Below are 21,508 nucleotides of genomic sequence, written 5' to 3' on the forward strand. Positions count from 1 at the left end.
ACAATGCTGGCATTTATCTTTGCACTAGACTAGATGGAGGCTTGTTCAACACTGCAAGGTTTAGAATGAAAACCAAGGTAAAAGAGCTGGTTCTGAGAGACTTTCTGTTTGCAGATGACACGGCCTTGGTTGCCTACAATGAATCTTCCCTGCAATATCTCTTGGCCAGATTTTCTTCATCATGCAAGTGTTTCAGTTTGACAATTAGTCTTAAGAAGACTGGGATCATGTACCAAGGGTGGAAGTACCAGTTTCTGACGTCACTCAGGAGGGTAAACTGTTTGGTGTTGTTGACAGGTTTTGCTACTTGGGTTCTACAATCAGTAGGAATCTTGACAGAATTAGAACTAACAGAATCAGAAAAGCAGCTAAGAATTTTAGGCTATTATAGAAACATGCATAGAATAAAAACAAACTACCAACTAAGGTAAAGATGTTAATCTACAAGATCTTTAGTTGACTACATATGTTAGGCACAGCAAAAGACTGAACAGCTTCCACATAAGATGCCTGCACAAGATCCTGAAAATGAAGTGGGAAGACAATGCCAAACACAGAGGGGCTACAGCACACATGACTGACACACTTAGAAACCACTATCAAGAGGAGGAGGATGCAATGGCTCAGCCAGGTCAGAAGAATGGGAGGAGACCATATCCCAAAGAATATTTTGTACAACAAGATTTGAGATGGCTCTAGAAAGTGGGGTTGCCCTTTATGGTGGTGCCACGACATTTGCAAAAATTATATGAAGTCAGTTAACATCAATGTAGAAAGACTGCAGGAGTGCGCAGAATCCCATGCTACATGGAGGGAACATCTGGCACTGTAGCATGAACTGAACTAATATAGCTGATGTTAACACAGCAGAATAATAGTGAAATGTAACCATGTTAGTCTTGTCCTGTAAGCAACTTGAAAACTTCATTTTGTATCCTTCTGCTTGACATAAGTGAATGAACTTTGCATAGCCTTTATGTATAAGTGTGTGTAAAAAGGTGAATGGTGAGAGAATGGCATAGAGACGGGAGAAAAAGATTCAACTGTTTATATAAGCAACAAGGTGCCAAATGTAAGTTACCAGCCACTAACTAACTAACAAACGGCTGAAGAATTCCTTTGAAGCTCGAAGGCACAAAGGAGATAACAGAAGAAGACATTCTGCCAGACAGGCAACAAAAACACTCCAAGGCTAAGAAAAGCTGAAGACAAAAGAAGAACAACTGCAAAAACAGAAGCTGGGTATGGAAAAACTCCAAAGCACTGAGCCAAAGGATGCCAATCCCTATTAAAAGAAAACTTTGAAAATGCCAAGTTAGGTGAGTCTCTTTCTCTACTGCTGTTTCATCAAAGCACAGATGCATCTGTTCACCCTGCTCCAGCTGTTATCTTTAAATCTACTATCTTCAAATCATTATCATCTACTCAATAAGCCCAGGTTGGCTACCCTGGGCTGATATTGAGCAACTAGTGCTGGTAACTATATCTGGTGTATGTGTGGATGGAATGGTTTTTTTGTGTATGTGTATGCCTGTGTGTAATGAAGTTTAAAATAAAGCACAGGTTTGGTTTTTGTTTTTAAATGTCTGCAAGCAGCCTGAGGTGGCAGACATGGATAGGTATGCTTCTATTCAAATGCTGGCCATTTTGCTTGAGATTGTATTTTGGGTTAGTTTGGGACCAACTGGATATACTGAAGGCACTAGTCATGCCAAGGCATTTAACAGGAAGGTTGGCATTTTCCACCTTTTCAAATGGGTCATCATCAGAGGTGGAACATTAATTTTCTACTGTTTCAGGAAACAGCAGATATTTTGCAATAAACAATTTTATCATTATGCATTTCTGCTCTTAGAGGGGAAGAGCTGGACACTGTCTATAGGTTTCACAGCAAAGAAATGCAGACTCAGAAATCTAGGGGCTTACTCCATTACTCAAGGGTTTTGTGGTTACACTAGATTGGACCTACTCCACATCTTCCATATCCATTTCTCCCCTGTCTTCTAATTCCCCCATCTCCTGCCCTGTGCCCTGTTCTCTTGTTTCCCAAGCTCTTGGCCTAGCATAGCTCCTGCTTCTATTAGTCTTTTTCCTTAACCATTCCTTCCTCCCACTTTCCCTATATTGGAGGCGGGTAGCTTCCCCCTCCACAGTGCTCAGGCATCAGCACTAGAATCATTCAGAGCACAGAAAATCATCTCCCTAACCTTTGTGTCTAGTACATGGCACCACAATGGTACCCAGCAATTTAAGACCAATTTAAGGGAAATTGCTGTTCAGTATCTACATCCTTGGATTACAGTATACATGGTAGAGATAGAATTCTCTAATAATTTAGCTCTCAAGTAAAAAAGAGCAACTAATCATGTATAAATTTATATTTTTCAGAGTTATGACTTAGTCAAAGCTGACAGAATATTTACAAAAACAGCAAAAAGGCGCACACCCCTTCTGCCGCCCCATAGCCATGACAAATTTCAACTCCCTATGCAAAACATGAAGGCAGTAGCACTTCTCAACACACACAAAAAATGAAGAGTTTTTGAACATGGCCAGAACAACATTTTTCTCTAAGCTTGTTTTTTGGAAGTTTCTGGACCATTTTAGCTGTATCTTCTAAAAATACTCAGCTTGAGGCAAGCACATAATATGGGACTCTTCAGGCTGAAAGACTATAAAGTTCAGCAAAATAATATGCAATTGATAATGGAAAGTATTAGGCAACTTTATACATAGGTAACAAAAATTGCACTCCCTATAATAAAGAGAAATAAATTAAAATGTTATTACATGAGGTATTTACATGAAGGAGATTCTTATGTGCTAGTCACTAACTCACATGTTTGTTTCATTTAAGATATAAAAGTGAAATCTATTATTAATATTAAACTACCATGTCAGAAATAAGGAGTTGAATATATCTAGAAATTTTATACCAGAAACACAACTCTCACCACTACCACAATAATGTTGACATTGTGATTGTGTATATCCACTCCTGTAAGTCTGTGGGTTATAGAAAGGCTGCTGAGCTAGCAAGTCCTGAAGCTGTGCACTGAAAAGGCAAGAGCAAAAGCTAAGATGGGCCTAGAAAGAACTGAAAATGTCTATGCTTTTTAGAGCATTGCTTGGGCAAAGACTTGGGACCAGAACAAGTGAAAAGGTTCTTCCTGACCAAAGAAGGATCACAGACATGATTAAGAATCTGCAGTGGAGTTAGAACTACTTCCAGCTCTTCTACAAGCCTGATTGCACATTCTCTTTTTGATTTGTTCTGTGAGAAGGAAAAAAACAAAGAACTGTTCGCTTGTTAGAAGGCTTGCTATTTTATTTATTAAAAAAAAAAAAAAAAGGTTTCCAAAGCACCAGGACTAGCTAAGCACTATAGTATACTGACTTTGCTTTTGAAGACGGAAGGAAGAAGTATTATGAATGGAGAAAGTTCAACAAATGAAGTCTGACAACCCTCAGTGCGCCTTGATAATAACATTCAAGAGAAGACTATGCTAGAATCTTTCGTGGCTAGAACTTCGATATCTAGACTTTTCATCTACTAAAGGCCAGACGCCAAGAACTTGAGTCTACAATTCATGCATTGCTTCTAGCCCTCTGTTTCCCCACAGGAGGAATAGCAGCCTTCTTTATTGTGCTATTATGGCTGTTTAAAACCTGTGCCTTAAAGACATCATATATTCCTTCGCATTTCTTTCTGCTGTGCCACTTTCAGAAACTTAATAATGGCTTACAACATTGATGACCACTTCCTATCGTGCTGACCAATACTGTTTAACAATTTCTTTATATTCACATTTCTAACCACATCCAACTGTAGTCTCTCGTTTTAGACTTAGATTGTTAGCACCTTGAGGCAGAGATCTTCCAGTTGTGTTTGTACAGCACCTAATGCATTTGGATTCTGCTCTATGAATGGGACTTATAAAACATACAGACAACACAAGGACTACTCTCAAGTTTCAGTCAACAGATTTTTATAGCAGCTTGTTTACCTGCTTAGTGGAATAACTTGGTATAGGGGTGTCAAGCATGCAGCCTACATGGCTACTGAAATCCAGGGCATGAAGCCCCAGGTAGGCAATGGGGGGTGAGTGACAGCTGCATTAATCCTTGCAGCTACCATTCCCATTTGTTCCACCACCATCCTATGGTCCATGGGCAGGGTGAGATTGAAACCCCTTAATATGATTACATTAGACTTGCACACCACAAAACACACCATTTGGTTTTCCAGAAACTTAAATAGTAATGTGCAGCTAGTTAATTCTAATCAGTAAAGCCTGAAGGGTTTAGAGCCTGCCTTTTTTTTTTTTAAAAAAAAAAAAAAAAAAAAAGGAGCTGCACTTTTTTTTTTACCATGCCTCACAACCATGGTTGGTAAAAAAACAAACCTATAACCAGTGAAGTAAGATACTTAGAAAGGACATCATCGTGCCTTTTTCACAAATGTTTTCGAAAATGTATACATTTAAAATTTTAAAAGGAACTGTGGTATGAATTACAGAGCGTGTATTAATTCTCAAGCTTTTATATTTAGCTTTTCAGTTACCTTGTCTGCATCTATTTTTCCTCTGATAAATTCTGATTTCCAGAATTCCAGAGCTTGTTCCAAGGTTAAGCCAATTCCCTTTAAGAACAGGCCATACTGCATACGACCTCCATGACGGAGATGATGGTTTTCTCGTAGGGCTTTATGCAATTGCCGCATGCAGACAGGATATGATTTAACAGACAGCTGCAAGAACAAGATGAAAAACAGACCAGTTAACTTGAAGAATATATGTTTATTGTCATAAGTAAATTAACTCCAAAAGGAAAGGGGATGGGGAGGAAAAATGCCACCCCCTCTACAATTGTAGATAACAAAAATGTGTCCTTGACCCTTCAAAAATCCAATAAATCTTTCAAGGTCATAAAGTTAAAAACATAATAAAGGAACAAGGTGAAAATATTTCAGTCTCTTCAATTACTATATCACAAAAGTTTAATCTGTAATAGGAAACATCTTACCTTAATTACCCTTTCTTCTCAGGGAAAAGCCCACTGATCTATTACAATGGGTTCAACTCCTGTTGGCAGTTTCTTGGAGACAGAAACTGGACCTCTCCATTAAGGCAAACTGGCAGTGGCTAAACCTCTGAAGGCCAAGCAGTAGGCCAGTTTGAGATAGCACTATGAAGCAGCTTTAGAAGTCTGTCCTTTAAAAAGTTTAATTTAGCTACTACGAGATAGGACAAGAAATGTACACAATCACTCCAGTGTCACTTCAGAATCTATGCCAATTACCAAAGAATTTTATCTATAAATTAATGCCTTTAAAGAAAGCGAAAGAGGCTGCATACAACAGTTAAGCCTCCTGTAGGAGCTTCTGCCAGGAGTGTTGAACCTGTAGAGCTTCCTGATAGAATTATTTTTTTTCCAATAGCATAAGATAAATGCACAGACGCATTTAAAAGGAAAGGTGCAAAAAAGCAAGACCAGGTGGCCACCTTATGTCCGTCTTTGAATGTTGTATATGATCCTTCAGACCTGGATACTTCCATGGTACTGAATGAACAAATAGAGGGGGAAAAGTTTCTACCTGTGAAAGCTTCTAAAAGTGCAAATTAGTCATCTAATAACTAAAAGCTTAAGTCATTTTGTTTTTTTCTTTCACAGCAATTCTTCTAAGAAATTTTCTAGAAGAGAGGACACACTACTGCCCTACTGATCAAGAAATGGCACTATCTTGTATTTTCTAATATTTTAGGCCTGTTTTATAACTTTTTTACTTGCACATTAATTATATCCACCTATGGTAATAACTAAGTGCAGGGAGCATCTACACATGCGCTTAACTGCACAGTAGACTAATTTGCTATGATACAGAGCATCACAGTCTACATGAGCAATGGTATTAGACAGCAGCAAACTAATTTTCACTGCCATAAGATATTGCTGTCAAGGACTATCTTACGGCAGTGAAAATAACTGCACCTAAACACACACATAAATGCTGACCTGGGCATACATTGTGCCCAGTCAGTAAGGGGCCAGACCCCTGCCTGCAGCCTAGTCACAGAGCTCCTGATACTGGAGCACACTTATGCCCCAGTCAGCCCCTCTGTCACCTGATGCCATTTCCCAGAATCCAGAACTGACTTCTGGGGCCCCCTGCCAGCACAGGGCTGCTTCACCCCAGTGCAAACTGCACCAGAGTTTAATCACATTACCTTAATGGCACGTGTAGATGCACCCACTATGTACTACTATACCAGGGCTGTCCAACTGGTATAGTAACACCTGCTGTAACGGATTTACAGACTTTCCCTGTGGAGAAGAGTATTATAGTCTACAAATGGAGCAAACTCTCACATAGTAAGAAATTGTACCAGTCAATTTATTAATGCCATAAAAGAAAAAAACAGAATAAATCTGAAGATTAAATTATTTTGATTTGATTGAGTATTGTCATGACATTCGCTTTACAAGGAAACGATCATTGCTAAAAAGGGACAACTTGAAGCCAGTCAATTTTAAGAAAATGAGTTAAAGTAATTTTTGTTATTAATATGTTTCTGATTTCCTCTGAAGATTGTTGTTTTACAATCAATTACTGTATTCCATTTTTTTAAACATGTGTTTTTCTTTCCCCTGTAATGCGAAAGGCCAACAAATATAACATGAGTATTGGCTGATTAAGAGAGAAAAGAGATAAGAGAAAATGGAAACTGATCACACACCAAATGCTGTTGAATGTACATTGATTAGAATGAATAAAGAAAAATATTTTCTTAAATTCCTTTCAGTTACAGTAACCTTAGCTATAACTCAGAACAGGAGGCAAAACTGCACATTATTACAATAACCAACAAATACTCCATTCTAATTGTTCATAAACCAAACCTTAAGTTTTACTGTATTTTATTGCATTTATATATTTCAATTCGTTTCAACAATTCCTCATAACATAGCTTGGGAACTAAGAGAAAGCAAAGTTTTAAAGACAGCCTGTCTGCACAGAGAACAAAGGCTTTAAAAACCAGTCATATCTTATCAGATACTGAGATGAAGTTTAAGTTGTTTCTAAAGAATCATATAAAAGCAACAACAAACATAAATCCTCCAAATGTTAAGCAAAAAGTACTTACAGCATCAATCTGCTCTAGTGAAATTTTTCCAGTATTTTTTTGTGCACTGTAATCTGGGCCAATGTAGGAATGGCTGAAAGAAAAATGAAATAATGTACTACTAAAACTGACCACTGCAAAAGGACTTTTGCTATTTTGTAGCAATATAAAGTTAATTTTATCAGCTGAAATTATTTTAACATGGAAAAAAGAAAACCATTCTAACAGATAGAGATATCATTGTAAATCTGATTTAAATTAATAATAAAAATCAAGAGTAGAAAGTTATTTTGTTGGTAGTGTTATTCTGACGAGGATAAAAAGATGCTTGAGAGTTGAAAATTAACGAATTGTAAACAGAGTTGAAAAATAATGAGACCCTGTGATAACAATGTAATGAAAAAAGAAGTAAATTCAAACCTAATTCACATATTGAAAGAATGTGAGTACATCTACACTGTAAACTGCAATATAGTACAGAGATACCTGAGCTACCTTTAAACCAGCTGGTTCAGGTACTGAGAGAATACAGCCACAGAAGCACATATCTCCACATGGGCAAATTTACCCCGCTCACAGTAAGAGGATCTGCATCTTACAGAAACTTGTGCTCCAGGGATCATAGAAGGATCCCATGGAGTTATCTAGGAACTACATCTGAAGCCCAGCTTTGCATTCCTTTCTATAACAGTGTGGCAGTGCTGTGTTTGTGCGTGCCACTTTAAGAACATATGGCAGGCCATGGAGTAGCAGGCAGGTGAATTCAGGCCCAATTAGGCAGTCACCTGACCACACATGACTGCCTGATTTGAGGAGGGCTGGGCAGGGAGTGCATAAACTCAGATCCTGGGAGCAGAGCCCACAGTTACATCTGGGGAGCCAGAGAAACAACATCTCCCAGAAAAAAGATCGCAGCTCCTGGAACACCTAGAGGTCAGAGTAGGAACTATGGGGAAGGAGGAGGCTCCTTCTGGTCCTGGGTAAGACCTGAAACTGCACCCTGCTCGGATTGGATGGTGTGGTGGGACTGCATGTGGCGAGGCAACCCCAGGAGCTGCCACACCTGTGCCTCCCCAGTGAAAGGTGAGGCCTAAGGCACGAAAGGCCTGGAGAGTGAGTGAGTGAGGTATCCTAAAGGGGTACATAGAGTAGGGCCAGAAAGGTGGCCTCAAGGACTGCGTAGAGTACGGCAGCATGAGTGTGTGGCCCAGAGACAGATCGGAGTATGGTCCAGTGAGGGGCTAAGAGGGAAACTGAGGCCTGCATTGGGCCAGAGGGCAAGTACAGCCCAGTAAGGGGCTGGGGCAATAGTAAAGAGAATTGGAAGCCATCTGCAAGGCATGGGACATGATGTAGGGATGGCTCAGAGCCAAGTAATTGGCCCAGAAAACCAGTGTCAAAAATGGGCAGCCTCCCACATTTTTACATCAATTCATTTTTACATCAAAGGCATGGCAGACAAGTGAAGGCAAACTGTCCTAAACAGGGGGACCATGACAATGTGCAAGAAAGGAGGGCTGGAGATCCTAAAAAAGAAAAAAAAAATCATACAAATAAGGTCTGGTTGGTGTTCACAAGACTATTAAATCTCACAAGGTTGAAAGCACCACAAACTGCACACCAGAGGAAGCTTGAGGTCTCTTTAATAGAACAAAAAGATCAAAAGAAATAGGAGAGAGGGAAGAAGAAATTAGAAAGGAAGAGATACAGTAACTCTTAAGGTGGACACAAAGTTAAGATAAAACAAAAATTAGGCCAAGCACGGTCTGAAAAGACTACAGAAGCTCTCCCTCAAGTCCAGGTGGTTTGAGACCAACAAATAGGGACTTCAGAAGCACAAACTTAGAAACTAAAAGTTAAGATATGTTGACTGGCTTCAGGACTATATCTAGAATGGTAGATACTGTACCATATCTACAAAATTGGAATGCATGAAATTACCGTAAGCCAGAAATGACTTATCTGGAACCTGAATCCAATGCAAGAGAGAAGACCTTTAATACTTAGTCTTAAAGACAGAATAGTAAATGAGGGTAATGGTAGGGTAGCCTATGGGACTATATAACAATGAAAATTATCGTATCTGATGTAGAAACATAACCTAGTGCTAATTTACTATGATGAGGATGAAGGCAGACAAACAACCTCCATTCCAAAATGTGAAAAAGCAATTTCTGTAACATAGATCTTTGATGAATCTGCTAGTTTGGAAATAGTGCTTTATGATTTGAGGGCACCAAAAGCAGTCTGACACTGAATCTATAACTTGGCTGTCCAGGTTCAAAGTAGCCAAGAGCCATAGCCTCAGACACTGTGAAATGAGCTAATATTTTCACTGACTGATTTTAAATATTTTTAAAAAGGACCTTTTTCATGTTGACAGATTTTAGGCCAGAAGGAAGAGCAGTCCAGTGTGACCTTTGGCCAAGAAGGCCTTTGACACTGTTTGTCGCCCCATTCTCATAAAAAAAAAAACTAGGCCACTCCAGCATTGATGCCTACACAGTCAAATGGGTGGCAAACTGGCTCGATGGTCACACCCAGAGAGTGGTGGTGGATGGGTCATTTTCGACCTGGAGGGATGTAGGCAGTGGAGTTTCCCAGGGCTCAGTCCTCGGGCCTGTGCTATTCAACATCTTTATCAGTGACTTGGAGGTGGGCATGGAAAGCACGTTGTCCAAATTCACTAATGACACAAAGATGTGGGGAGAAGTGGGCACACTGGAGCAGAGGAACAGAATCCAACTAGATCTAGACAGGTTACAAAGGTGAGCAGATGAGAATAGGATAGAATTCAACACAGACAAGTGCAAGGTGCTGCATCTAGGGAGAAAGAACCTGCAACATACCTATAGGCTGGGGAACACCCCTCTCAACAACACAGTGGCTGAAAGGGATCTTGGAGTCATTGCTGACTCCAGGATGGACATGAGCCATCAATCCGAGGAAGCGGTCAGTAAGGCTAACCGCACCTTGTCATGCGTCTACAGATGCATCACAAGCAGGTCCAGGGAGGTGATCCTTCCCCTCTATGCGGCGCTGGTCAGGCCACAGTTGGAGTACTGCATCCAGTTCTGGGAACTTCACTTCAAGAGGGATGAGGCTAACCTTGAGAGGGTCTAGAGGAGGGCCACTCGCATGGTCAGGGGGCAGCAGCCCAGGCCCTACGAAGATAGACTAAAGGGCCTGAAGCTATTCAGCCTCCACAGGAGAAGACTGAGGGGATCTGGTGGCCACCTATAAACTCACCAAGGGGGATCAGCAGAAAATAGGTGAGGCTCTGTTCCCCTGGGCACCACCTGGGATAACAAGGAATAACAGCCACAAATTGATTGAGAGCAGGTTTAGGCTTGATATCAGGAGGCATTACTTTAATGTTAATGCTACCAGGCTCTGGAATGGGCTCCCAAGGAAGGTGGTGCTCTCCCCTACCTTGGGGGTCTTCAAGAGGAGGTTGGATATATATCTAGCTGGGGTATTATGATCCCAGCACTCGTTCCTGCCCAGGGCAGGGGGTCAGACTTGGATGATCTGTTCAGGTCCCTTCCAACCCTAGAAACTATGAAACCACAGCTCTTTTACTTTTATCCAGTTACCTCTTTATTGCGTTGAATAACTTATGCGTGAATAATGGATATCTTCCAGAATGACCTCCACTCTAGATTTAGGAAAATATAGAATCCATCTCTTTTTTTTCAGTAGCTTTCTCAAAAGGTTAATCTAGTGATTCCCAACTAGGGTACCCTGGGAACCTTTTAAGGGTGCACCAGGGTGCCACATAGCATTAGTACTGTCTTGTGTACAAACACATAAACAAGATAAACCAAGAGATTTCAAATAGGAATCCATTAATGTCAAAAACATTATAACCTGTTGTCAACTTTGAGTTCTTTGAACTGAAGAACTTCCCTATTATTTTTCTGGCATCAAAAATGAGTGAAAACTAAACAATGTCATTGCCCCAGGGGTGTCTTCAATCTAAGAAGGTTGAGAACCACTAATTGAAGTTATTTATACTCATTGCTTTATTCTTGAGTAGAAAGGTAATATTCTATGTTATCATCTTACATATAATAGTAGATTTAATGTGAAAATATTTTAATTCACTTTTATAAATGTATGTGCATGTGTATGCATTTAAGGAGTATTAGACATTATAACATTTGCATAAATTCTCTTGAAGAAAAATCACGTTCTTTAAACAGGTACAAATATGATAACATGCAATCCAGGATACTCTCATGTTGTTCAGTTAGGATTGGAGAGGGCAAGGGAGTATTTCGTTGTTACAACAAAAAATTGTTGATGCCAATTTAACCTCCAACTTTCAATAAGACAAGGTAAAAACATCAGAACAAAAATCAATGCAAATGCATTTGGACTCTGGTGAAGACGTTCTGGGCTAGATCCAGTAATGGGCACTGTCTAACTATCTCATTGAAGCTTTGCTACTATACAGAGGAAAATTCTAGATCAACTGGGACAAAAAGCAAGCACTAGCAGCAGTGTGATTCTGTAGTTTAGTAGTAGCAGTGTGATTCTGTAATTTAGTAACAATGATACTCATCTGGAAGCAGAAGTCCTGGGTGCTGCCTGCTAATTAAAATGAAACAGCCCTGGGAGCAGGAACCAGAACCTAGGACTCTGCTCCCAGCTGAATGTCTTAGCCACTAGGTCCCAATCATGTTCCCTCTTGTGTTCTCTTTATGGCTCCATGAATCAAACGTTCTTCTTTTGCAATATGGCACTACTGCAGTAACCTACAGCTTGGTGATCAGAACACTCTCTTAGGAGATGGTAGGTAGGAGTCTGACCCCCTTCAATTTTAGAAGGGCACTGAACTAAGGCTCCAGCTTAGTTCTCCTCCATTTTGGGAAAGGTCTCATCGGGGAGGTGCACTGGGGATTGTTCTAGGTATGCCAACTGGATTGAGTTCTTCAAAGAATATCTTACCAGAGAATGTCTATCAGGTCATAGCAAAAAGCAAGATGAAAAACACAGACCATATATGTGACCCCTACAGAGTGAGTGCAAGAATACACAAATACACACACACTTATACTTATTATAATCAAAACTGTACCTATAGTTTTGGCCACTTGAAGCTTCTACCCAGTGCAGTAACACACCTACATTTATACATATGTCCACATATGCATATATAGACTCACAGAATCATAGAAAGTTAGGGTTGCAAGGGACCTCAGGAGGTCATCTAGTCCAACCACCTGCTCAAAGCAGGACCATCCCCAACCAAATCATCCTAGCCAAAGCTTTGTCTAGCTGGGTTTTGAAAACTTCCAAGAATGGAGCTTCCACCACCTCTCTGGGTAACTTGTTCCAGTTTTACTACCCTCCTCGTGAGAAAATTCTTCCTAAAATCTAACCTAAACTTCCCTTGCTGCAACTTGAGACCATTGCTCCTTATTCTGTCATCTGCCACCACTGAAACAGTCTCACTCCATCCTCTTTCGAACCCCCCTTCATGCAGTTGAAGGCTGCTATTAGACTCCTCTCAGTGTACTCTTCTCTAGACTAAATAATCCCAGTTCCCGCAGTCTTTCCTCATAATAAGTCATGTCCCCCAGCCCCCTCACCATTTGTCGCCCTCCGCTGGACTCTTTCCAATTTGTCCACAATGTATTTGTTCACGTATACATGTACATATACATACACATATTGCAGATTTTACACTGCACTCACAGCTGACTAGGTAGAAACTTCGAGGCTAGCGAGAGAAGTTACAAATAATCTGATTTTAAGTGATCAGAAATTGGTTTAAACCTGTAACAAAACAGAAGTTCAGTGCACATAAACCACTTTCAAAATGGCCGAAACTGATTTAAGATAAACCTGGTTGAATGTAGTATCAGACTTAACTGATTTAAAGCAAATCAGTTTATGAAACTTCCATCCCAGGCCCCTTCCTGGATCAAGTTATAAACTCCTGCAAGACCGTTTCAGGCTGGACATAAGGAAGAATTTCTCACTGTCCGAGCACCCAAGGTCTGGAATAGCCTGCCACTGGAGGTGGTTCAAGCACCTACATTGAACGCCTTCAAGAGAAATTTGGATGCTTACCTTGCTGCGATCCTATGACCCCAGGTGACTTCCTGCCCCTCGGGCGGGGGGCTGGATTCGATGATCTTCAGAGGTCCCTTCCAGCCCTAATGTCTATGAAATCTATGAAGTTAACTCACAGTCCCCCCAGTATCCCAGGATGCTTGGCAGCCCTAGGCTGAGCTATGCTATCTACTCCAGCTGACTGAGAAGGGGGTGGGGGTAGAAGACCCTACTCAGGACTGCAGCTGGGTCTGCCTGGTGAGAGCAAAGCAGCCTCTCACAGGCTTTTCCCCCACTTGGCACTTGAACAGAGGGGGAAGGGGCATGGCTAGAAACTGGCTCCAGGCCAGCATGCTGAGGTGGAGGGGAAGAAGGTAAAGGAGGGAGGAGGGTTTAAACCCCCCTCTCTCCCACCAACACGGGACCCAAGACGGGGTCTGCCTGGCAGGGGGGCAGCAGCCTGAAGGGATAAATACCACCCCTCCCTCCTCTCTGCCTCAGCGTGCTGGCTCAAGGCCGGCATCTGGCCACACCCTCGCCCCCTCTGCTTGAGTGGCGAAAAGCATGGTAAACACCAGCTGGGGTCCCATCCCTTGCCTCCATCTCACTGTGCCAGCTGCTGGAGCGGCGAGCAGAACAAAGTGAGACAGGGGCTGCTTCCCCCTCCCCCTCCAGGCACACCCCAGCTAGGGACCATGCAGGCCGGGTAGGGCTTTAAACTCCCCCTCCCTCACCAATCATACTCAGCCGGTCTGCCGTGCCTGGCCACACCCCAACCCTCAGCTCAAGTAGGGAGCGGGGAAAAGCCTGGAGGGCTTCTCTCCCAGCTTCCCTCCAGCCTTTCAGCCCCTACCAACAGGAAGGGAGGGCTTGCTCTAGCACCTCCCAGCTTCTAGCCTGTGGCACTGCAGGTATGTGGCGGCATTTCTGGGATCAAAAGTGAATGTCTATTCACTTGGTTCTTGGTTCAATCTATGCAGTTTAGATTAACCTGCAAAGACGGAATCGATTCAGGCTCAGCCTTTTTGAATGTCAGTACTTAGCCCAAGTGGCCAGAACTCTTATAGGCATAATTTAATGAGCAGAATTGTTCAGTGTGTGTGTTCTATATCGCACAAAATATAATACATTTTAGCTAAAACGGGTCATTTCACTACAGCACAATCAGCATTAAAAGCCCAGTGAATTATAAGGAAAAAACAGCATCTCAGATGTGAATAAAATAATCATATAGTGCACAATTGTGTTATTACAAAATAAAGTCTATGAATATAAAAAGATACTCACAAATTAAAACAAGAAATTGTCCCAAAAAATCTCTATAAACATACCACTCAGCAAAAAGTCTTTTTTGCTGAAAGTGAGAAATGGCTAATTTAAAATTCACAAGCAGATACAACCAGCTGCCAACGAATGTCCAATATGTTAGCAGCCAATCAATGCTATGTAACCTTCAGTTGTACACTCTTTTCAGACAACTTCTATCTCGGCTCTTACCCCCCTGATAAAGCTCTATTTGTCTGACATATGCCAAAAATAAAATAATGCTGTAAGGAACTTCACAGGATGAAGGAAGAGCAAAAGCCAACAACTAAAATACATTTCTCATTTTCATGAGCAGGATGAAGCAGAAAGTGAATCAGATTCATAGAAATAAGTAACAGAAAAGACCTATTAGGTCATCTCTCTATTCCCTGCCAGAGCTCATTCACAAGTCCTAAGTTCAATTTTACAGCGTGACTTATTTTTAGGGCCTTGCAAACTTGTGACGTTTGTGGTTTTGATGGTTATGAAAATGGTTCTGCACAGTTTTCTGTATTTATTCTTATATTTTATTTGGGAATATTTGTCCTTAGCTCTAGCATGGCTCCTACAGCAGTGGCAGAGCAAGTAAGACAAGTTTTCAATACTGGTATCTTAAACTATATATCTAATACTAACATTTACATGTGCAAACATATGCAGAAGTGCAAAAAGGAGAAGGTTATTTGCCAATAACAGGAGTTCTTCAAGTTCTGTTGTCCCAATACACATTCCTACTCTGGGCACACATGCATTTCAAGTACTCAAGCTCAAAAACATTTGCCCTAATGCTAATGTACAATGCATCTGACCAGCCTCCCTCCATGATCTGCACTGAAGTCAGAAACAGTGGGGTTAGTGTGTACTTCCGCACTCCCCAGTTCCCTCAATCACAAACTGTCAACAGTTTTTTCTAATAAAACAGGCCATTACAAAGCCAACAAGATTCACCTGGCAGATATCTGGATCTTGTTAAATCCTGGATACACAGCAGGTGGACAAGTACCATTTGGTCCCTTACAGAGCTGCCAAATGACTTTAAATGCATATCATATCTTCCTCTTTTGTGATTGCTGCAGCTAATGAAAAGGCAAAGAACCTAAAATATCTCAGGATAAGGAATTGAAAAGACTGGACTTACTAGAAGGAAGCCATTTTCTTTTAACCTACAGTTTCAAGTAGCCACTTCTAAGTCCTGTTGGCACAGTATACCATTTGGGATTTTTTATATGTGCTTCCGATGCGGTGACAAGCACTTTTAATTAGCTAGCTGTACAATTAAAAGTACCCATGCATCATGTGCATCAGAGGCGCAGTGCATCCCAACGCTGAGAAAATGGCGGTGGGGCACTTTGATCTAAAGCACGTTGAATGTGTTTTAGTTCAAAGTACACTACCACCATTTTCTCAGTGCAGAGGCATGGTGTGCTGCTGATGCACGTGACATGTGAGGCTCCCAAAGCACATCAATTTCTCCCAAATCACCACTCCCTCCCTCACTACGGGGGGGGAGGGGGGGGCCTTGATCTGCCCCCCCATGCCCCTTCCCTCCCCCCGCACCCTTTTCCTCCCAAAAGACTTACCAGCTGGATGCTGCTCTCCAAGCTGCCCAGCTACATATCAGCAATCAGATCGGTATTGGCCAATATGACTCATTAAAAATCGGCCATCAGTATCAGCCCAAAAAATTGCTATCAGTGCACCCCTACATAAAAAGCCACATTTCTTAAGCTAGTAAAGTGCTATACTTGACTATGGCATGATCTTAAAAAAGAGAGGGGAAAGGAGGAGAGAGGGGAATGCACCCACACTTCAAACATAGCATTTGTGAAAACAGTACACATTAGCTATGTGGGCTTTCTTCTCCTGAATATTAGCCAAGAAACCGATTTCCTCCACCAAAACACTTTAAAGTAGTAAATGACAGCCATGTGCTGTTACTGACCATGAGGTTAAATTAACCAACAAGAATATCTGAGGACAAAACTAAGAAAAATCGGAGTTCAGATATTTGCTGTCCAGCTAGAAGAAGAATCAAGATTTTTCTAACTACTTGTGGATGCATTTTCAAGCCCATGCTGTTGGTTCACTTTTTGAACAGTCTCAGTCATAAAAAAAGATGCTGTTCACCAGTGATGGAGCACCAGTTATGCTCTTAATGTATAGTACACAAAATAAGATCCAACAATTATATTTTCCAAGTACCATAATTTGAATTTGGATTTGTTTATGAAGAATCTTAAGTTTGGATTTAATTATACTAACAAAAAACAAGTGTTTTGCCAGAAGTTACAGCACAGGTGCCGACCTGAGACATAAATGTCACAAGCGGCACAGACATGTGGCAGTTTGGAGAGAAGATGGTCATGGTAGCAGATAGGGCAAGGAACAGAAAGCAGAGCATCAGATCGGTCAGTAGAGGAAGAGAAACAGAAACTGGAGTAGCAGCTTGGTCAGAGAGCACAGGGCAGGCAGCAAAAAAGCTGAGCAGCAATCAGGTTAGGGGAAAGGATCACAGTGGCACTTGGGGAGTGTGCAGGGCTAATTTTTGGTTGCACTTCTGCCAAAAAAGATGGCCCTACGTTAAAGAAACTTTTTTTCATTCTGTAAAGATAACTTCAAATGCCAGTCTTAAAAGTATTTTATATAACATTTATGATATATTTTTCCTATAATTCATTATTAAAATGGACAAATGTTTTCTTTCAGTTCTTCTGCTGTCACCCATCAACACATATTTGTTCTCAAAAGAGGCTTAAACATTCCATAAATACAATTATGTTATTTGTATCCAATGAATAAATTTGATTCCTATTCACCTTACCTAAGGTGATTAAGCAGAGGTTGCAGTCTCTCATCAGATTGTACAGCAGGCAAGGATCGTGCTGTCAGCTAGAAAAAATAACAAAATTTTAATTTATAAAAATTTCATGTTAGGAAAATTTGATCACATGGAGTTGCAATGATGAAAGCAACCATGCAATTTTTTTATTCCTTAGTACAGTATAGTATAACACATTTGTCATATATTAACGGGCACATAGAATAAAGTACAGTGTTTTAAAAAGTGCTGTAAACTGAAATACTTATATTTATCCATTATATAACAAAAATAACTAATACTAGTAAATTTTTAACATTTTTGTTTTAATTTAAATAGTTATCCTACTGTCAAGAGTTTTTTAATAATTTTAGCAAAACATCGGAATTAAATAGGAGTATTTTTTGGTACTAATATCCTACTAGAAACTGCAAAATGCAAGTGAAAATAGACTACTAAGCCCTCTTCATATTTATGCAAACTGTATATGATCCTTCACAAAGATATACGAAGATTAATGCTACGAGAAGACTCTGTGTGCATTCTGTGGTATGTCTGTAAACTGTCCAATTCTTTAATGACTATTTTAAGACTTAGGTTCTCTTTTCATGTCAGTAGTCTACAAATTTTGCAAGTATATTTTACAAGGCTCTCTGATGTAAAAATACTGAAAAATTATGTGTTAAAAAATAAACAATTAATTTAACATGCATGAACGTATTTCCATTTTATTTGACACATACACAAGTTACAAGCATAACAGTCTACATGGCAAACCTACACACAAACACATTGGATGAATGTATGTGGCAGTTTAGAGTCCATGAACAAGAATCTAGAGCTCGCTGAACACAAGGGGCAACTTTTACATTTTATCAACTACAACAGAAAGAGAATGCTAACATTCCCAGTCCTTAAAACATGCTACTAAACCACAGAGATGAGGCATTAATTCCAAGACCGAGTACAAAGAAAACAGGAGCTATTTGGCAACAAAAAAATGCACTGATTCTTCCTAAAAAGCAAATAATTAAATTTCATTTTTAAAGGTCAAGCTTTGAGCCTGCGGTTATTAGCTGAGAAACAGGGTCCACACGAATCTAATTTTCCAGAATACTTCCCTTTATAGCAATAATGTTATGATGTTATACAAAGATGTAAAAATTGAACCCACTAATAAAAATATATACTTTACACTTCCAAATATCTTTGAAATTAAAAGGGTGTGGCTTTATTTCATGGTTAGCTCAATATAACTCAAGTTCTGCCCCTAGGCTGGGTTCTACCTATACATAAAAAACTAGTTTAAGCTCAAGATATCTATTCTGTTAAGTAGCTCAAGATATCTATTCTGTTAAGTAGCCCTAGTAAAAGCTCAAGTGCTGCCACCTGTGGAGTTAACAGTACACTGGGGACTGTTTGCTAACCAAATTACTTTGTGCAACGTGTTGTTTTATAGCATGGCCACATCCACTAAAGCTAGGTCAACTCAAGTGTGCTACTGTCCATTCACTGACAGACATTCATTTAGAGGCGCAATGAGATCTGATTGTGATCCCAACAATCTGGTGTCTTGTCATGCCACACATACATGGCAGGATGCACAATCATGATCCCAGATTCTCACTGCACTTGCAAGCTGATTGTCAGCTGGTCCAGGACTGCACTAGAGCTCCCATCGGCCCCAGTGTGGTCCCTGGAGCTGTCCAATGATCAATCTGATTGTCAGCCAGTGGAGACCACACTTGGGCCAGCTGGAGACCCTACTGCGATTTGTCACAGTCTGCCCTGACATGCTCTATTTAAGGTACAATGGAAATCAGCCACAAAAATATTAGTTGGCACCATGAATTGCCTGAACATATGGCTAGGTCACTATTTAAAATATAATTAAAAGATTGTGTCTTATGTGTAACGTCTGCCAGGGCCTTAGGGTACAACTAAAGCCAGCTGTTGCAATGAAGACAAGACCTAAAATCATGAAGACTTGAAACAAAGGTAATTTCTACCTTTCAGAGAACGGGGGTCAATTACAGAAACAGTGATTCTCTTCACAATGAAAGCATGACTAACAATATACTAGCAATACGGATGTGAACAGTTAAACAATGAAAAGAGGCAGGCAACACAGCCCTGCCAGGCAGGCAGTTCCCCCTCATCCCCTCTTCCTCTCTGCACTGCTGCAGCCAGCCCCAGGAAGGTGTGGGCCGGTGACTGCAGTGCCTTGCCGGCTGTTTCTCCCCAGGACTCCTTGGGCTATACTGCCTGCCTGATGGGGCTGCTTTGGCCCCAGGCTCATTACCCCACCTCCCCCAACTTCACAGAGCCACAGGCTGAAGCCCAGTGCCACCATACCCATCCCCATGGGATGCGGCATCTTCTGTTACTACAGATGCCGCAGAGACTGGCAGAGTAAGGTGGAAGTAAACGGGCACAGGGTGACTACCCTGGGCCTACAGCTCAGCCCCACTGCATGTGCCGCCACCTGCCTTACCCGGACCCACAGCAGGCTCCGAGAAGACCTGGCTGCCCAGTGTGCCCAGTTTTGTTGTGAAGTGCAGCCCTGGGGAGCTGCTGAATCCCTAGCTGCACCTCAGGGGCCTGGGAGCACCCTGTTGGTGCTGGGATGGGCAGACACCCCACCGGACAGGCCAGAACAGACGCGGTGGGCCAGGCTGGGGGCTGCCATACCAATTAATCATTTAACCTGTTGTAATTGCAACAGGTTAAACAAATATTTATTTACTCAGTATTTATATCCCTAACTAGCAATCACCATTGCTTAGTAAAGAAATGTTATCATGAGTATAACCTAACAAGCAACTCTAAGGAATCTAAACAAACTGATAATATCATGTTACAAGTTAAAAATCAGTAACATCTGACTTTATAGTGGGCTTCAAGAAACACTAGTGAAATCTGGAAACAATATTTAATAAAACCAAATAAATGTATTTGCAAATTATACTCTTACTTCTATCTCTAGAAAAATAACCAACCAACTTGTCTTATTGGTTCTAACTCTCCCAAGGTGAACATTTAAAACATTCCTAAAGCATTCTATTAATTTGCCACTATTTCAAAATGCATAGTATTTAGGGGGAAAAATCATATAGCAAAATGAGATAGCCATCCTAAGCTTAGATATAAATGGCTGTTCATTATACTCTGTTAGGTTTCTTAAGATTAAAAAAATAAGAATTTTGTCATCTTACCAACCAATATGGCAGTTTGCTTTGTATAGCAGCCATGTTACATTACTGCTGTCTATCTTATTTATGTAAAATAAAACTTTTGCTGGTTAAAGATTCTTATTTCAGAAAGCAGAATTTACATTTACAAAAAGAACTGGCGTCTTTCAAAACGTCAATAAAATGATATTGCCTCCCTAACCAGAAATTATTCAAACTCCCTAAATAGCACCTGTTCCTTCCTTCATTTCATACTTAACAGATACAAAAACTAAAATCACAAACACAATTACACAGAATACACCAAAGAGAGACAAAGAGAGACAGAGAGACAGAGAAGAGCATGCACGTGCACACAAAGCACACACGCTCTTGGTCTACATGCAGTCTTTCATGGTTATGACTATATTCATATGGAAGCAATTTCTATTTTACAATGAGTACTATTCAATATAGTTGCTCATTTTCATTTAACAAATAATTTTAACAAAGGATGTGCCACTTATTCAGAGACACTAATAATAAGATTTGTTTTTCTATTGTAAATAATGCATTTATAGTGATATGTGCTGGTTTACTGAAACCAGATTATTCTGCTCAGTGAAAAAGAAAATCCCTCTCAGAAGCAAAATTAGGAAGATGCAATAAAGTATTTGATACGCCTCAATATTATATTAAAATGATATCTTCCTATAAAGATTAACTGCAGTAAAAGCCATTTTCTGGCATGGGGGGGGGTGCCTGTAATCTAAAAATGCCAGTTACCTGAGGCACAGGGGTTTCCAGCTGAACGCAAAGTGTGTGTGTGTGTGGGGGCCAGTTAGTAAAATGCTGGATAACAGGGCTTTTACCTTACAAATAAATTAGCTAGACTTGTCCATCTGATTTTATGAAATACTTTAAGACTAAACAGGAAGGGACAATACTTGTTCTCCTAGTTCAAAACGGTTTATATTCGTCTCTAACCTGCAATAAGGGCTAGAGAGCATCAGTGACAAGTTTCATGT

The 21,508-nt window shown here is 40.6% G+C and overlaps 1 protein-coding gene across 1 annotated transcript in view; it reads right to left on the minus strand.

Moving 5' to 3' along the window:
• Positions 1 to 21,508, minus strand: part of PRIM2 (DNA primase subunit 2) — a gene marked incomplete at its 5' end in the record, with an annotated part of 266,474 nt that overhangs the window by 108,429 nt on the left and 136,537 nt on the right. Inside the window, 3 exon segments of the mRNA XM_025204487.1 lie at positions 4,565 to 4,750; positions 7,146 to 7,218; positions 17,314 to 17,381. Of these exon segments, the coding sequence (XP_025060272.1) occupies positions 4,565 to 4,750; positions 7,146 to 7,218; positions 17,314 to 17,381 (327 nt within the window).

Source organism: Alligator sinensis, unplaced genomic scaffold, assembly GCF_000455745.1.
Source record: "Alligator sinensis unplaced genomic scaffold, ASM45574v1 scaffold482_1, whole genome shotgun sequence".
NCBI classification, from domain to species: domain Eukaryota; kingdom Metazoa; phylum Chordata; order Crocodylia; family Alligatoridae; genus Alligator; species Alligator sinensis.